This window comes from Parasteatoda tepidariorum, chromosome 1 (assembly GCF_982258835.1).
Source record: "Parasteatoda tepidariorum strain Cologne lab strain chromosome 1, Ptep-v5.0, whole genome shotgun sequence".
In the NCBI taxonomy this organism is placed as follows: domain Eukaryota; kingdom Metazoa; phylum Arthropoda; class Arachnida; order Araneae; family Theridiidae; genus Parasteatoda; species Parasteatoda tepidariorum.
Genome location: NC_141755.1, coordinates 55,363,843 through 55,383,024, shown reverse-complemented (window position 1 = coordinate 55,383,024; position 19,182 = coordinate 55,363,843). Strand labels below are relative to the sequence as shown.

General features: G+C 30.1%; 2 protein-coding genes across 4 annotated transcripts in view; one reads left to right on the top strand and one right to left on the bottom strand.

The window, feature by feature from the left end:
• Positions 1–4,909, top strand: part of LOC107448223 (heat shock 70 kDa protein 4L) — a 43,263-nt gene extending 38,354 nt beyond the window's left edge. The window contains exons 16-17 of the mRNA XM_087164506.1: positions 1,479–1,598; positions 2,932–4,909. Of these exons, the coding sequence (XP_087020632.1) occupies positions 1,479–1,598; positions 2,932–3,039 (228 nt within the window). The 3' untranslated portion in view covers positions 3,040–4,909. The remainder of the gene's footprint in view (positions 1–1,478; positions 1,599–2,931) is intronic.
• A 6,373-nt stretch (positions 4,910–11,282) lies between these two features.
• LOC107455600 (inverted formin-2) overlaps positions 11,283–19,182 on the bottom strand; it is a 136,586-nt gene continuing 128,686 nt past the window's right edge. For all 3 annotated transcript variants that reach the window (XM_087164499.1, XM_087164500.1, XM_087164494.1), the window contains exons 12-18: positions 18,779–18,849; positions 18,591–18,698; positions 18,416–18,486; positions 17,356–17,476; positions 17,097–17,261; positions 15,499–15,592; positions 11,283–14,189 (exon numbers count right to left, since the gene is read on the bottom strand). In XM_087164499.1, coding sequence (XP_087020625.1) covers positions 11,713–14,189; positions 15,499–15,592; positions 17,097–17,261; positions 17,356–17,476; positions 18,416–18,486; positions 18,591–18,698; positions 18,779–18,849 — 3,107 coding nt within the window. In that variant the 3' untranslated portion in view covers positions 11,283–11,712. The remainder of the gene's footprint in view (positions 14,190–15,498; positions 15,593–17,096; positions 17,262–17,355; positions 17,477–18,415; positions 18,487–18,590; positions 18,699–18,778; positions 18,850–19,182) is intronic.

Sequence of the window (19,182 nt, the reverse complement as noted above, 5' to 3'; positions counted from 1 at the left end):
TTTTTTGCTCATTAGTTCAATTGATTGAATTTCCAATCAGTCTGGTTAAAGTTCCCTCTCCGTCCATGTTTTTTTATTGTTTTTTTCTCTGTGTTACGCAGGTACTCCTTAGTTTCACAGAAAGTTTTTTATTAACACAAATCTGTCTCTTGTTTGCTGCTTCATTTAGGAATAACTTTATCTTTTGAGGATTCAAAATTTCTAGAATACAAAGAAAGAATCAGAACTTTAATGACAGCAAAACTGATTAATGAATCTTCTGTTTTACCTTAGTTATAAGTTAAATTCTCACTGAGTATCGAAAAATTTGAGATTGTACTTAAGTAGATCTCATTGCTTGTAAATTTTGTTTATAGCTATGTTATCAGCTGATTAAAAATTAAATTTGTTAGATGATAAAAAGTTAAATTCTGATAGTTAAAAGATTTTTCATTTGATTTATTGTCATTTTGTTAAAGTATTTTAAATATCCTATGCTTAATGAAAGCTACATTAAATTTTATTGAAAATGTAAGTTAATCAAATGAGATATTGATTGAGTATAAGGTTCAATAACAGCAGATGTCTTCACTTAATTGTTCAGAGCAACGTTTCCTTCAATAAATTTTTTTTTTTTTTTTAATTGAGTTTAAAAAATTTAAAAGGAAAATTTTGTGTTTTTAGTTTAAAATATTGGCATGCAAAAAATTTCCATAGGCATGCAATGAATTTCCATATCTTGTAAAATGTTTGTTCGATAAAAAATTATATGATTTTTGTATAAATGTTCTAATACCTCATCAGAAGATTTAAACCAAAATTTTATTGGACCAAGTAACAAATAAAATTTTCACTGGATACCTGTATTCTGCAAAATTTCAAGACTCAGTACGTCTTTGCAAAGAAGGATTGAAGGACATTTAGTTTTCTCCTCTTGGTATTGGAAAAAATATAAAGAATTTTTACCTTGCTGAACTATTTTATGATTCTTAGTATTATGGCACTCCCTTTCCTTTAACTAACGATAAACTATGAAACCTTTCAGAACTAAATTCTTTCCTTATTTGTAATCAAAATTTGAATTGTAACTAATGAGAAAGAGCATGTTTTTCAAAACTTGTTTCTTGTCTATTTCTCCCATCACCGATTACCCATTAGCTTATCAAGGTTGTCTACCTGTCACGAAAACCATGAATTCGGTCGCGCAAGTCTTGATAGTCCCGAATTTTTAAAACAAAGTCATAAATTTTTTCTTTTAAGGTGATGTCTGAAGTGATAACCCAAATTATAAGTTTTTCTGTCATAATAACTGTATTAATAATATTTGAATTTGAAAAATTACATGAAAATGACCAAAAAACACAACCTGTAAACACTGTGGATTTATGATGGAATCGTTATGAACCAAGGGGTTAAAGTAGTACCGCGAAAGAAATTTATTCGTTCAAAATTATTTTCGTTTTTCTGTACAATTTAAAATATTTTATCTCTTTATTAAGGTCCAAAAGGCTGTTCATGAAAAACATAATTGGCTTCAACAACAGTTAAAAAAAATAGAGGGGCTTAAATCTTATGAAGATCCGCCTATTTCTGCGGAAGAACTATTTAACAAGAAAGAGGTAAGTTTAATTTTTGAACATATTTGATTATTTTGAGAGTGGTTATATAATATTTAAAGTAAACATATTATTGATCATTTCAAATCCCATCCACTTTGTTAATAAAATAAGCAAATTAAAAATTTCCCCATATCTACTTATTTTATTTTTTTTCTTTTCATTTTATTATTTTTGTAATTTACTATGCATTGTAGAAGATCAACAGAATTTATTATCTTACTTAAGCATTACTTAGAGCCCCAGTAGCAGAAAACCCCAGCACAGTTGCACGCACATCAGATTATCACAGCACCTGCAAATATTTTTCAAATTCGATTATTTTTTTAAAAATTATCTCACCGTCTCAGATTAAGAAAAATAAGATGACAAAATTACTGATAAGAGAAACAGAAAATCATTTTTAATTCCCAAAATTACTCAATTGCTATTTGTTTTGGTTTCTTAACAAAATTTTTTTTCCAATCTGTAGATTTATAAACTAAAGAAAAGCCTTGTGCACCAGTTCCCAATTTTTTCTGCTACGGAACCCTATATCATTAACCTTTTTGAATTTAATAAAATTCATCAACAGTTGTACATATATTAACCAAAAAAAAAAGGAAAAAAAACACAGCGAATCATTTTAAAATATTTATTGTGAAAATTTAAATTTATATTTTTTTATTGAAGTTTTAAAAATAGGTGTTATATCAATCATATAGTTAAATTCACAGTTCTGGTGCGGCTTCTAGTCTAGTTTTGAGTGGAAAATGATCAAGCTGAATTATAGTTTTTGCTTAAGTAAAGATGAAAAAGAATGATAAATACATTTTATTGTGAGGTTTGTAATTATATTTGAATTGGAAAGTTTGATGGAAGATATTAGTGTAATAACATTTTTTTTAAATTTATACTATCGTTTTTACTAACATTTTACTGGAATAGTTTCATTAAAAAATAAAAAATAAAAAACGAAATGTTTAATGATGATTGGAATAACTTAAATTCTTCACATGAATTTACTTAAATAATATTTATACATTACTTCATTGAATCCCTTAGTAAAGATCCCTTATTTTCAGCAGGTATATTTAAACATAATTTGTGAGTGACTTTTAGTCATTTTTAATTCCAAATGTTGCTAACAAAAATTGAAAAGTTGAGCACTTAAGACTACGTAGAAAAAAAAGAGAATAACAATACTAATCTAAGCACAAGTAATGTTTTCCTTACCAATGAAAAAAAAATTGTTATTTAAATTATTTTAAATTTCTTACTTGTGTGTGTTCTTCAGCTTGATTTTTTTCCCCCAACATTATTTCATCATATAAAAATTATTAATTTCTTCTTTTAGCAACTGAAGCAAGAAATATATCCTATCCTGAGCAAACCAAAGCCACAAGTTGAACAGCCTAGTGAAGCTTCATCAGAAAATAAACCATCAAATGAAAACAAAGAATAGATTCGTTACTTACAGAAGTGTGGTCTCATCTATTTATTTCATCATTCATAAGTGAAGCTCAGATGCAATCACTCTGGAGGATGCATTGGGAATTTTAAGACAGGAGACTATGTTATATTATAACCAGTTTTTAATTCTGATCTGGTTGAAAACTAACTATTTTAAATTGCCTCCGAATCATTCAAATTCCAATAAATTCATGCAATAGCAGGTTATTCTTTATTTTGAATCACTTTTGCTACACAGAAGTATGTTCCAAGGTATTAAATCCTTTCTACTAATTTTATACATAATAGTTGTCAACAGTAATTTAGTCACAGTGTTTTTCTATAAAATCTGTCATCCTTGTTACTGTATTTCTTGACAGGACTAGGGTTATTCAGTTATTAAGTTTCAAAGAATTTTTCAAATTATAAATTCTTACATTCTCTTATTTTTTCAATATGTAAATATATTTTGTACTATAAGAGTAATTACTTGTTAAAAGAGTAATTGTAGGAAAACTTAGATTTGTGAACAGTTAAAATATTAAGTTAAAGAAATGATTATTTATTTTATTTGAAATATCGGTGAAATTTTCTTTTTTTAAATAGGGTATGGGGAAATTATGAACTGGGTTGATTGAAAGGATGGTTGTTTACATTTTAGAAACTCCACTATCTCCATATTTCGAAACTCACCCTCTCTTGAAATTTTTTTCTTCATATTTACATGCTTATTAATGTGAACTTAATTTTTTTTTTCTTTTTTTGTTATGGGATAAACTTCTATTACTGTAATTTCTAGAAATACAGTTACAAGTGAAGTAAGAAAATTATTTGGTAAAAATATAATTATGTTTTCATTACTAGCGCATATTATTTTGAAATTTGATATGACTGCAAGAATTCAAGATCTCCAAAAAAAGAAATTTTTTTAATTATATAATTTTTTTTTTCTCCGTGGAATTCATTTTTCTAATTGTGCTGAGAGCTGTATATATATTAGTGCACAATTTAGTGAGAAATTTTGTTTTATTATGCTGAAAATTTATTATATATGCTCTGTTTTAACCTCATCTGTGATAAATATGTATTACCATGTGTGAGTATATAAATTTTACTGTTAACTGTCTCACTAAAATTATAAATTTCATGTGTTTATTTTATTAACAATTGAAGGTAATTAAACATTTGTTTTAAACATTTTTATAACTAATTGAAGTTTTTTTTCTCGTTACGTCTCTTACAAATGAAAAAAATATAGAGGCTTTTCTAGCATTTATTTTTATCTTAATATGGCACTTCAAGTTTTCTTCTGTGTGAAATGCTTGTAGTGTATGGTGCCATGTAGATTTTATTTATAACTTTTTTTTAAAGAAAAATTATAATAACGTAATTTATAATTCAGTACTTACAATGAATGCTTTTGATATTGATTTGTATTTCTTAGTTAATTTTTTATTTAATATTTTAAGTTATTCTATAAATCCTGTTTCTAAATATGTATTAAAAATTTTTTTTGCACTTTTGGAGTAGGTATATTTATTATGATTACTATAACTCAGAGATCTCTGCATCAATACATTCAATAATAATTTAGAGAATTTGTCATACAGTATTTAATGTTGCTTTCTATATTTTTAATAAAAAAAAAAACTTTCTGTTAAAATTATGTGAGAAATGTTTGCTATTTTGTAAAGTTTTTTTTAAATTATTTAACCAAGAATTAAAAAGAAAAAAAAATCCGCTTTAATTTGCCATTTACAACACAATGCCTTTACTTTCAGTCTGTTGTAGATATGCATGCTTTCTTGTAATAAAAAATTGTAAATTATGTATTCCAGTTGAGCTTCAGTTTTTTTTTACCGATAATAAATTTTTTTCTGTTATGTTTGTAAATAATTATTTTAAAACACTAGCCTTCTTGCAAATGCAAAATATAGCTTATTTAGATATCTAAGCTTCTAACAAGAATTATTACAAGTTGAAAAAAGAAATTTTGAATGAGTTTCTTGCAATATTAATAAATTTATACAGAATCGTTTTCTAGGAAAATTGGCTATGTGATGAAATCCTGACAAGGCTATAATATCGAAATGCCAACATCACAAAGTATCAGCTTATGCTCTAGAATATTATGAGAAATCTGCTATAATGACAAGTTCTAAGACACTGTATGGTAAAATTAAAGTTGTAAAATTTGTATATGCAGTCAATATATTCCATGCTATATATGGTTTTAAAAATCAGTATACATTTTTATTTTGAAGTAGAAATTTCGAAATTATTATAAAAAATTAGTCGAAGACAGAAAAAGTTCATTATATCAATTTCCTGTTTTCCTTTGGTTCACTATACAGAGTGATTCTAAAAAGATGGGCAAAATTTTAGGAAGTGATAGTACACACCCAAGCAAACAATTTTTATCAAAGAATGCATGGTCGTAAACAAAACGCAAAACCGCTAGAGGGCGTCAAAGTTTTCTTATATGAGGCAAAAACGCACAAAGAACGATGAATTTAATGGCATGTGATTACAATAAGTGTTCAAACAACGGCGAAGAAAAGAAAGGCGAACATTCTGAAACACACTAGGCATATCACGAACTTTCCCTGCAGGGGCAGAAAGCTTGGCGACAAGTAACTCGCAACAGGAATGGAGCTTTCACGTTTGCATACAACAACTTTCCAAATGCGCCGGCACCTTTGCGTTTTGTTTTCGACCATGCATTCTTTGATTAAAATTGTTTGCTTGGGTGTGTACTATCACTTCCTAAAATTTTGTCCATCTTTTTAGAATCACCCTGTATACACAAAGAATATCATTATACGTGTATAGCAAGGCATGGGAGCGAACTTTTTGTTCACTATATCCGGGAGCGAACTTTATTTATAACAAGTTTAAAATTACTAATCTTCTGCTATTGTGACAAGTATTTTAAGGGAAATGTATTTTTCTGTTGCTTTACTGAGAATTACTATTAAAAAGCGGGAATTTTTTTTTCTCTTGTATCAATACAGAAAAGTAGTTAACTAACATCATTTCTTCTTACTTCTATCATACAATCCCTTTTATGTTTATGAAGCATACATGTAGTTCACTAACGGTCATATATCCCCTCTCTCAATAATTAGAAATCTCTAAGTGTCTCCCTCAATATTTTAGAGAAATAAAAAAAAATTCTGTGAAATATAGTTTTAACTTCCTTAGAGTAACTAAAAAGAGGTAAATCACCCCCTTAAATATTAAGCATTTGCAACACCCTCGACCAGTCAAGTTATCTTCCTCTTTACTAAAGTAAAATTCTGCTATTTTTGGAATTCTGCCAGACTAAAATAACGCACCTTTATGCTCTTTCCAGAGATCATCAAATCAATCTTCAGTACTTTGTTGAAAAAGACATCAAAAGCTATTGCACTTTTTTTTTTTTACAGTTTGCACTACTAAGCAGCTTGTTGTTACTAAATTATTTGAGTTTCAATGTTAGTTGAAGTTTAATATGGGGAAACAGTATTCCATACAATGGAAAGAAGACTGAAAGCTCTAGCAATTGTAGCAAAGCTTCAAATTTTATTTGAATGGGGAAAATTTAGCACTTTGAATAGTGATATGTATTTATAAACTCTTTACTACATCATGTCGTATGATTATGCGGCATGTAAAAGATCCCTGGAGTGCCTTATTGGCTCTTGGCATTTCCGGCAAAATTAAATTCCTAGTACAGTTTAGCATCCAAATGGAGTCTCGGTGCTGCCATCTAGTGTGGCAGAAACTAGACGTCCAAATTAGCATGGCCAACGGTATCTGACAAATTGTGGTCGTAAAAGAGTGGATACGAATTATGGAGAAAGGACAAGTCTGCTCATTGGGAAGACTGATTGTGCAGCTCATGGGAAATAAAAAAAAAAAAACTTTACTACATGAGATTTGTTCTAAGAGCTCTGGAAGAATGGTATGTTCTTTTGACATGTAACAACCATACTAAAAACATTCTAATTAGTGATGCAATGCTAAAAGTGAGTCAATAAACGTAAGGATATACAGATAGCTTCTGCTATTCAGATGATTTGCTGAATCATTTTAAGCTTTTATACAAATCTTACATGATGATTCTTATTTTATTAGTAAGGAAGTAGTTCAAAATTAGTATCCTATTTTATCATAAATCCTTGAACGGTATGACCAAAAACTTATTTATAATGTATAAGTTATTGCCTGTTTGAACCTAGTTGCAAAATGTGGTTGTTGCATAGAAGGCAAGCGTAGTAGTAGACGACTTGTCTTAATTTTTGATATTATATATGAAAGCTATAATTTGAAATTATACCTGAGGCTTCAATATGAAGTACTGATGCTGTTTAAGTCTGCTAATGCAACATTCAACTGAATTCAGTTTAGTAACTCTATTTACATGCACTAGAACTGTACTACAATGGATCATTATTGGTGGTTTGGAAACATTTCTGAAAATGAATGGAAGGCATGCCATCACAATTTTGTTCCTCTGCAGAGGGCGACTTTGACTTGTGAGCGAACTAGAGCACTTTACAGTTAAACAATTTAACGAAGACAAATACTACGCACCCTTGGTCCCTTCTGCTGATTAAAATGGTTACAAACCACTTTTCGACCACAGTCAGAGATGCTAGACTTCAGTGATCTACTGGGAATTGTGTCTTTACTATCTGCCCACTGTACGGCTACTTCGATCCAATGAATAAGTATAGACAAGGAATTTTACGATGAAAAATATTTTCATAAATTGCTTAATAAAGTTCTAATTTTAATGGAATTTTTTTTTATTAGAATGTTATTGTTCTCTAGCTGAAATTTAATTAAATTTACGTTTTTAATAAATGCACAAGGACAATTTCATACTTTTAAAATAAAGGGTTTTCCAAAATGTGACCGACAAATTCATAATGTCACGCTAAACGTGGCTTTGTCAATAAATAAAACTGCGAAGAAATTAATGATGTACCGTGACATTAAGAATCTAGGGCATGAATTCTTCACAATGATAGCCGTCTTCGGTTAGAAGTTTGTATATTTCGCAAGTGGAAAGGGTGCATCTTGCCGCTATGCAAAACATTTTCAAACCGTCCTAGACAGAACATGAAGTTCATCTGCAACTCTTAGTGCATTAATAGTAGCACGGTTTTTTCCATTTTTGAACTTTTCAGTTGAGATCGTGTATTGCGTGCTTTCCCTATATCAAGCAGTGGTAATTGGAAGGTCCCTGTTGTTCTCGAATTGGTTGTGCCGATTATGCGTGCAGACAACGTTTTGTTGGGTAATGCTGTTGAAACGTCTACTGTGTTACACTCAGTGCCATCTGCTCTACCATGCATCAATTGCATATCAGCAGTCCATAGCCTATTAATACTTATACTTCTTTGCAGTTTAGTATTTGTATACATTCTTGGTAAGTTATATACCACAAAACTTAAAGAAACTAAATTCGCAGAACGAAAAAAAAAATTGACTTTATTTAAAAATAATTTGAAAAATATAATGTTTAATTATTTCCATTAAAAAAAAACAGTGGCTTTTCTTTGTTTTTTCCATTTTTTTTAAAATTTCTTTAAATAAAATGTTTAATTATTTCTCATAAAACGACTATAGTTTTTTCAGTTGAAAAGTTTATCTTCTTACGCATATTAAAACTAAATATCATTTTGTTTACTTTGCTGTTTCCACATACAATAGAATTTTTAATATTTGAATATTTCTGTTACCCTTCCCGCAGTGGGCTGATCGTAAAGACATGGTTCCCAGCAGAACACCGAAGTCAAGCATCACTGGCTGCTGTCAGTAAGCAGGTGGGTGACCACTTTGATCAGCCTGTGTAGGGAACGAGGGTGCGCGGTATCAGTCCTCGTTAAACTGTTCTACCGTAAAGTGCTCGAATTCGCGAGCAGGTCGTTGGGCTACCAAAGCGGATCATGCCATCACAAAATGGTGAAGACATGTCTTCATATCATCCTCAGGGATGTTTCCCAGACCGTCGCCAAAAGCCCGTTGAGCAGCTCTAGTGCGACATAAATAAAATACTTCTGTTAGCCAAAGTCAATTAATAGTAATAAATTTTAAGCGCACATTGTTCGATTTTTATAATATATTCTTACAATTCAGCTATACTACTTCATAATAATCTACTTCAAAATAAAAAACTCGTTGTAGTGCCCGACTATTTTAAAATGATCATTTTATTGTGAGCAATCAACAGGGCCGGATCTGGAAATGCGGGGGCTTAGGCACAGAACTATCAAGGACCCCCTGTTCGTTACATTAAACTAAATTTACATGTTGTTTAGTTATGAAGTGTTTTCAAATTATTTATAACGTAAGTTAATTACGATTTTAGTAAATTTAAGCTTATAATTACTTAAATTTTGTCTAACTCGTAATTCTAATAAATATTTCTTAAGGAAAACTTGAGCATGAATTCAAGAGTACTTTATTTACGTTACACTAGAGCTGGTCAACGGTCTGGGAAATATCCCTAAGAATGATTTAACGACATTTGATCCTCTGAAGAGGGGTAGCCCGACTAACTGCTTTTGAAGTTGAGCACTTTACGGTGGAACAATTTAACGTAGACCGATACAGCATATTCTCGGTTTTGCAAATCACCTCGTGCAAAATAGTCACCCACCCGCTCACTAGCCGCTGGTGGTGAGGCTTGGCTTCGGTAATCTACTCAGAACCGAATCTACGATCTGTGAGATATCAATTCAAATAAGCGTTTTGTTAGTGAAGTTGGTAGCTCTAAATTGTCAAGAGAAGAAAAGAAAACGCTAAGAGCTGTAATTTTTGTTGTTTAATCTACCTAATTATTATTGTTAATATAGTTTAGTCTGATCATGATGGCTTGCACTTCGATGAAACTTATGTTATCTGGGCAAGCAAAATGTATCCTAGTGCGAATGTAATCAAAAGGAACTTTTTATTAATTTCGCCTAGAAATATAAATCTGTGAAATCATTTTAAAATTCAGATTTAAATGTTGCTTTCAAGATAATAGTTGGTCAAAACCGAACAGATGGATAAAACTGAAACTTGGTATTTTTGACTAAAAAATTACTGCTGCCATTGATTAAAATTCACATAAAATTAATTCGCAAGCAGACGCCATGTTATTTGATGGCGATGAATGAAAAGCTAAGTAAGCTGTTTGCTTGTCGATGCCGGTGTTTTTAAAAAATTCGATAAGAAGATTAGGATGTTAACTCCATCAATTTCATTCTGTAGTTTCTAATTGTTTGAAGACTTGTTTTAGGTGAGTTAAACCCCTGATTACGTCTCTTTTTACCTATTGCTTTCAATTGTCGAAGCAGATTTTTCATTCCGTTTAATTATCCCAAGTTGTTGTTTTTTTCTTCCTTAAAATGCCTCAATCCCAATGGGCAAATGAAGCCTGAAGCATTGCAGAGGAAAGCGACCAAAGTTTTATTAGTGATTTCTATTAAATCTAATCATTTAACTTGTGGTAAGTTCCAAAAATATTCTTTGATTGTTTAACCCCGGTATGTTTATTAGTGTCGGAGAGACTAAATTTTAATATGTTGCTATTAATAGATATTTCAGAATGTAACAAAATAATTTTTTTTCTCATTACTTATATACTTATCTGGTTTTATATGAGTACGACAAAACCGGGTTTTAACATACTTTTAAAAACTTTTTTACATGAATGGAGTTTTATTGTTGGGGCCGAAGAGTTATTTAATAATTCACATAAAAATTTAAGAATTTTATTTTCGGAGTTTATTCAACTAAATGATTTATTCAAAAAAAAGACACGGAGTAACGCTATCTGGATTAATTGTACAAGTAAAATTAAAATAAAAAGGACAAAATTATTTGACAAAAAAATATTTATTAGATGGTCATATTAAAAGTTAAATTTTATTTAGCACTATAATTTTAAAATAAATTTTAAGAGTTTATTGATGAAGAAGTTAAGTGAGATTTAAAAAAAGTTACCCCTATCTGCAATTCAAAATTGCAATGTTACTAATTTCGGATAATCGAGGCCCTACTATATTTTTTTTTTATCATTGTAAAATAGTATTTTAAAAATCACAACAGATGAATTTAAATAAGTTAACAAAATTTTTATAAAAATTTAAAGTTAAATTTTAACCTCTGACTGGATGTTTGTTTGGCTAGTCCGTACTCCCATAAAAAAATATCTACAATTCGCGGATGATAACTTAGTGTTGAAAAAAAAATGAGAATAAAATTGGCCAACATGAATACGAATTAATACTTTTTATTCAAAATATTTACAGATTCATAAAATGATAAAAATGAAAGAATCTTTGGCTTGCAAGTCAAAGTAAAAAAAAAAAGTGTATAAAAATAAAATTGAAATCATTTTTATGTTTTTATCTAAAAATATATTATTATTGCATGAAAAAAGGATTTAAATTTTTTACAATTTCATTAACAAGTGCTTCAATGATAAATAATGAAAGTAATTTTTATTTAAAACATTTTTTCAGATTTTCTAACGAAATAAAATTTAAATTAGAAAAAATACTCAATTTCTATAAATATTTTTTTTATTTTTATTCTAAGCAAATGAAATGAAAACTGAATCTTGGAAGCTACAATTGAAATAAATAAAACTGCAATAAAATGAGAATTTGTACTGGATTTGATTTTCAAGACTACAAAAGACGCTTCATATGAAAGCTCTCTTATTAATTAGGTTACTATTCTTATCTTTTTTGTTAATTACTGTTTCATTTATTTTATTAACATTTGCATTACTGTTAGCTAAAGTGTTAGATGCAGTTTTCGAAGTTTTTCTTGAAGACACACTACTTTTTGAAAATTTCACACTTCCATTATGATTAATTGTAATTTTCTTAATTGGTTGAATGTTTTTGCCATTCACAACTTTTCCATTTTGTAGATTCACATTTGTGCTCAGACTGCACACTGATGAAATACTAGACGTTGGGCTGTTTTCTCCATTCTTTCGATTTTCAGTCTTCAGTTTGTTGTCATTTAGTTTCTCTTTCATTGCACTCGACGTTGATCTAAGTGGCACCTTTTTTGTCACTACGGGGCTTCCCTTTGGCTTAGAATCAGATTTTTGAGCAGCAACTTTGCCGTTGGTCATAGATGCTTGCCTATGGATTGTTTGATGGACTTTAACATTTTGGGTTGTTTTAATAACGCTTGGAATACTAGATGCAGATTTTTGAGTGGACGATATCCGAGATTTTGGCACTGTCTCTTTAGAACTTTTATTACTTAGTTTATTCGTTTTAGGCAGAACTACTTCACTTTTTGTTTCTGTATTAACTGTAACTTCGTGAGAAATAAGTCCATTTAATTTTAGGTTTGATTTTTGACTAGTGTTACCATTCAATTCTGTTGGATCTTTTCCATCAGTTTCTGCGGAATTTTGAGGTAAATGCTCTTGTTTCTCACATTCAGGCGTATGTTTTATGTGATTCTCGTTTTCTTTTATGATGACGTTTTTAATCGTGGTCTTGGTTTCCAAGTTACCTTGAATGTGTGATTTTGTAGCATCCTCTATGGAATTTTCGTCTTGAGATACCAAATCGTCCTTCGCTTTTAGAACTGAATTGTTTTCATTAGAAGTCGGCGATGTGACAGGAGTCGATAGCGAATTGATTCTTCTGGCTAATCGTGATTGTCTGGATCTAATGGATGTACTACGTTGTGGAAACGAAGAATTAGGATCCTTATTTTCTATGGATTCGTTAGCGTTCGTATTTTGTTCACCCATTTTTATTGGAGATATTGTGTCTTGCGCATTTGTTACGATTTCTTTGTCAGAAATCAGAGATTGGTTATTCGGATCCAAAGACTCGGGTGAACATGTTCGAGATGTATCGATTAGATCTTTCACATTATGTTGACTATTTTCATCTTGAACACACTGTTCTACTTTTTTCTGATCAGTAGCATTATCAGGCATAGATAAATTATCTATTTTTCCATTAGAAGTACTTCGTTCTCCAGTTTTCGCTTTGTTAACATTTTCTGCTTCAATTCGCATTTCTCGCAATTTCAAACGCCTTAGCGTTTTCCTAGTTGAAGCAAACCGATCGAAATTGCTCTCTGCGTTGCCTGATAGTTTTTTATCTTCTTCTTTCACTGCTTCTAAATTCAACGAACTTGGTGGAACATTTATTTTCGTCTGATTAGACGGGTTTTGTTCTTTCATACTACACAAATCAGAATCATCCCTTGATTTTTCTTCCAAATCATCTTTTTCAACTTTCTTTTCCCTGGTGCTATGATACAGTCTGGTTTTAGCAAATGGTTTCGTGTCATTAGATACTGCGTCAAGTAATCCCAAGATTTTTTGAGTGAAACTATCACTGTGTCGTAACTGAGCTGCTTTCGTCAATTTGAAATCGTCGCCGAATTTATGATTTACATCTTTTTTATCTTCTCCTGTTGCATGTTTATTAGTATCGACCTCGTCTATGTCTTTCAAAATTTCTTTGGCGTCATTTTCTATTGATATCTGTCCGTTCAATTTTTGTCTACGTTTTCGCTCTTGCTGAAGTTTTGCTTGCAAGTCGTAATCTTTTCTCTGTTCTTTTTCATTTTGAAGCATCCAATCATTTATTTTAGCTCTAAGATTTTGTTTAGGTTCTATTTCTAAACCTTCAACTGTCTGTAAAGATACCGAAGGTGGAGGAGATACTCCCGAACGTTCTCTAGCATTTGTATCGCCATTTAAGTATTCGATTCGCTTTCTGCGACCAGACCTTCGAAAAGATACTCTCTCTAATCCATCTTCAGTGCTGCTAAACAATCGCTTCTCTTTTTGATCAGAATCTCCCACATTTTGTAAAAAGCCTATTATTTCTTCGCTTGATTCATCCAGGAATCCGGTTTTTCTGTTTTTCATCAGACCTGACTTCTCATTTTGATAAAGTATTCCTCTGCTTTTTTCAAACATCGATGGATCGCTGTGCCTTTTGAGTGCATTCTGTGATCTGCGATTGCTCTCTTCATATCTGCCATTCAAAGTATCTTTGTCTTGCGGGTTGAAACTTTTGCTTCTACGGTAGATATCACCCAAACGTCGTTCTGCAAAACCACTTCTGATGTCACCAAGCAGCTGGTCCATAATATGATCGGCGTCACCGATAGATCTAGGATCTGGAACTGGAAACAAAATGCTATTTTTAATGATGTGAAAAAGAATTCAAAACCACTTTTGTATCAACAATTCCTGGCCATATTATTTAATTTTCCCGATCTCTGACAGTTCTATTTGTTCTATTATAAACTATCTGAATACCAACGTTTTCGTCATCGTGCGCGAGGTGAAAGAAACATACATAACAAATGTGTATCAATTACCTCAATCCTGCATAAAACAGAAAAGCATTTAGCGAGACAAATAAAGTTAAAATCATTTTGAATTTTTACATCATTATTTCTTGCCTTCTGATCAACACCGCGAAAAAAAAAGGTATACTCTATATACTGAGTATTGGTTTAGCATTGAAAATGATGCTATTAGTCGAAGCCAGCATATTTTACCAAGATTAATCAATTACAACCAAGCAATTTTTCTAATTAATTCTCACTTCAATGCATAAATTATTTTTAATTGCTGATATTAACTTCACGCTGATGTTTGCTGATTGCTGATGTTTTCAAATTACTAATTCGAAGATTTTGCTTGTGTTTGACTTAATCGATCAAAGACAGATAATTAGTAAAATATGAGCAATAAACTCGAAACTCGCTTTTGATCAATTTGAGCTGTAAACTAACAAACATCACTGATGTTGTTATTTGAATAACTGTGTAAACAGATGCGTCTTTTAGCATTGTTTAATGATAAACCTATGAGAAAAGATTTATTTTTCGTACGTCGTACCCGAAAGTATAAATTAAAATTTTTATATGATTTTTGCAATCGGAGAATGAAGTTGTGACCCTAGCGCAAATTGTTCTGGAGTCATAAGATAAACATTTTCTTTTATTAGAGATTAAATTTCAATAGTAATGAATAGGCATCAGATTATGTCAATTTGTTGTCCGTTTTCATCTTTTTTAGTCCAAAAAAATTAATCTGTTGTGGTCTATTGAATTTATTTAGAAATTTTAAATTCATAGTAAGTGTGATTTTGTAATGTTGAATATGAACAATGCGCATGTGTAGGTTTTTCATCCGACCAATCAGTGACATTCAAGAGTTTGGATAGTGTCGACAAATCATCCAATTTCTCGGATTCAAGAACTTTAACCGTGTAAACAGGCCTTTACGCTCCTATAATTTATTTGGATTTTGATATTTTGAAAACATTTTTCAAGACATGAAACTATTGCTTTCTCTAATTTTACCTAAACTCAATTTTCTCTAAGCTTTAAATTTTAATGTACCAATAGAGATAAAACAGATTTTGCGATGGAAAGTTTCTTTCGCGGTATCTATCAAAGAGCTAAAACTCCTGTTACTTACGCTCCAGGCTCCTTCTTTTCAAGGCTATTTGTTCTTCGCGTTGTTTTCGTCGCGCCTCTGCCATCTTCTCTTGCTTTTGACGTCTTTCATTTTCCTAAATTTTGTAAATTGTCGTAATTAAGTTAAAGTTTTGTTGCAATAATAAATATAAATTAATATTAATTAAATAATAAATAAAAAATTTAAATAATAAATAAATAAAAAATGTATATAATTATAATAAATATAATTTAAATTATATCATTTTATAGCTGTAATTAAATAAGCCTTTTTTACTTCAAAATGTTACCAGCTCTTTGTAGACTTAATGCGGTTTTCTTATCTGATTTGAAAAACCACGATTATTTTTGTCAAAGCAGGGACAGGAGGATATGTTAAAATATACAGGGCTTCCCGAAACTTGGTGCACAATGCGCAAAAATAAGAAAGAAAAAAAACACCATGCTGAAATTTTCCTTTGTGGCGGGCTTTTTGATGGAGTTAACCCGCACTTGTGTTACATGGTTAGGAAAACCACGAAAATCTCCTACAATCTGACAGCAGGGGGATTCTATCCTATGAGTATTGAATCTACTACTGAGGATGGATCTTTTACGTCAACACTGTGGTCTGTGCAAGCTGGGAGCGGGATTCATATCGAACAGCAATCACTGGGATTCGATCCCGGTTCATCTCTTTGTCTGGCGAGCGCTCTACCCAACGAGCCACCTTAGCTCTTCATGGAAAGCATCGTCGTAGACGAATCTTTTCATATGATCTCAGAAGAAAAAGTCAAGACATAAAATCTTAAGTTGAGACCCAGAGGAAAAAACCGAGCCCTCTAAAGAGTTTCGACTTGCGTTCGGACCATGAATTGTATGGGGATTTGTGCTTGTCTAGTTGTTTCCTGTCATTTTCTAGTGCCTTATGAGTTTTGGGACATCCTGTATACGTATATCCTGTACACGTCTCTTTCTAAGATACATATTTTAATAATTTTAGACGTAATCACGAATATTGATAAAGAGAAAATTATTTTTATTGCTTAATAAATTAAATTATACTTATTTTATTACCTAATAATTATTTAATAAGCTTAAGTTAACCAGATAATAATTTTTTTGTTACTGTGAAATGAAAAAAAAAAAAGTCCTCAGAGTTTATTTTCTTTAAAAAATCTGTATATAGTGCCGTGTCGTCTGACCATAAATGGTCATATCTTTATCACACATCTCTCACTATATTACTTGAACATATACTTGCGGTTCAGAATCAAACAATTCATTACAGATCGTATTTTAAGTTTTGTTTTTAAACTTTAGGTGTTTAAATGAAATTTGTAACCAAAAATAATAATGATTGAATGGTAATTTTTAAGTATTTAATCAGTTGATTTTAACTGTTTTAATTTTAACCAAAATGTGAATTGTCAAATTTTTTGTTGCTCCTTATTTCCTCTTGTTAAACACCGTCACAATTTCACGAGCCCATGGGCTCTTCGGACAGTGGATCATCAAAAGATTGTCTACTTTTCTAAAATTTAGTTATCAGTGAGTTTCGCTGTCTTCACGTAGTTAAAATAACTAATTTATTTCTGATAAATACATTTTTTAAATCACCTGTAGTGCTGCTTTAAACCTCGAGCAAAAATTGTGAAACACTTTGAAGCACTCTTCTAATTTAAAGGAAGCTGTCTCCTCACAAAGAAAGTCAGCCAGTCGTTGACGAATACTTTCAAGATCGTTGATTTCATTATGGAGTATTTCCACTTTATTTTCTGCAAACTGGAAAAAAAAGAAGAAAAAAACATTTTTTCGTAACCAAAATATCTAATTCAGAGCACTAAAATTTGTATTTCAGAAAAAACGTTAACCATACCTGAAGAAAATCTTGCATTTGAGATTTAATTTGCTCTTCGGCAACTGTAACTTGTGTAGAAACTTTTGAAACTCTTTGGCTAAGGGAGATTACGTCGGTTTTCAAAGTTTCCAATGAAATTCTAGATAAATGAAATAAATAAGTCAAAAACTCATTTCGTTTTAATTTTTCAAATTGTTTAATACATTTAATTCTTTCATTCAAATAGCCATCTTTTTTTTTCTTTGTAATTGGAATTTTTTAAATATTTAGGGATTCAATATATTTTTTCTCGAGGTCAACTTTACCTCAGAGCACTGGCGAAAATACGCGTTGTCACGACAAAAAAAAAAAGTTCCAATTTATTCTTTGTCTAATGTTGTTGAGAAAAGACAATTGATTAATATAAATTATAATGAAAAAATGGGCAATTTTTGTAAATTAGAAACTAAAGGAAAAAGTTTGGGAAGCAATATTTGAAGCAGGATACTTTTGTTACCCTTTATCATCATTACTTCTAACATTTCATTGTTCTAACATTTAAATAGTGATTAAGTTTAATGTCGATCACTTATTTTGTTGATTAGAAAATCATCGAAAGTGCTATCATAATCGATCACTCGTTAATCTTTCATGGTTGATTATATTTTTTTTAAGATTTTGATTTTATTTATTTTTTATTGAGTAGACGATAACCTCTGCCATACTAACAATAGACATCCATTTTTTTTTTAAAAAAATTCGTTTTTTTTTTTTTTAAAAATAAAGGTGAGACTTTTTAGATCTAAGCGAGTAATAAGCTTTTGTTTTTGTATGAAAATATTTTCCTTCTAATGAATCAAAATTTCGTTATATATATATATATATATATATATATATATATATATATATATATATATATATATATATATATATATATATATATATATATATATATATATATATATATATATATATATATATATATATATATATATATATTGTATATATATCATAAAAAGGATAAAGAGAAAAACGAAGAAAATTGATAAATTAATAAGTTTTTATATATATATACATATAAAATTAATAACGTTATTACTTAGATGCTTCTTCCAGATTTTGTATGTCTTCCAGAAACTCGAGAAGATCTGGCCTTTTCTTAAATACTTGCTAAAATAAAGATATGTTTTCTTATTTTCTTAAAATTTTGCTTACATAATTATTTTACACATAGTATTAAAAAAGAAATAAATAAAAAGAGTAAAAGTTTTTACCTCAGCTACATAGTGGATTAGTGTCATGCTAGGTTTGTTGGCTCTTATGTCTGTAAGTTTCAACAAGGATAACATTTTGAAACCAGCTGCATTTCCTGCATAACCACCCTGGAAGGATTGAAAAAACATCCAGTTTCGAAGAAAAGAACAATCTAATATTTAAATGATTTCTTTCTGAAAATTCTTACCGCATTCAAAAAATTGCCAGCTACAAGAACCATATATAAGATTTCGTGCAACTTTTTGCATTCTTCAAGTTCTAGTTAAATAGAGAAACATATATTGATCAATTAACTGCAGTATTTTGATCTGAGTATTTTAATTACTAAGTTGAAATACCAACTGTTGATTTAAGTCAGCTTGAGGTTTTATTTAATTTTTAGAAACTTTGTTAAAAGCTTTAAAATTTTTAAAAGGAAAAAAGTATTAAGTTTTTTTCATAGTTAAACGGAGAATACGAAAAGAATGGCTTGAGAAATCCACATCGGTTCAAAATTCTAAAAATAAAAGTATGAAATTTTTTCAAAAGGTGCAGTCAAGGATACCAAATTCATCCTCCAAACAATTTTGTAATTTAAATTTTTTCTTCTGT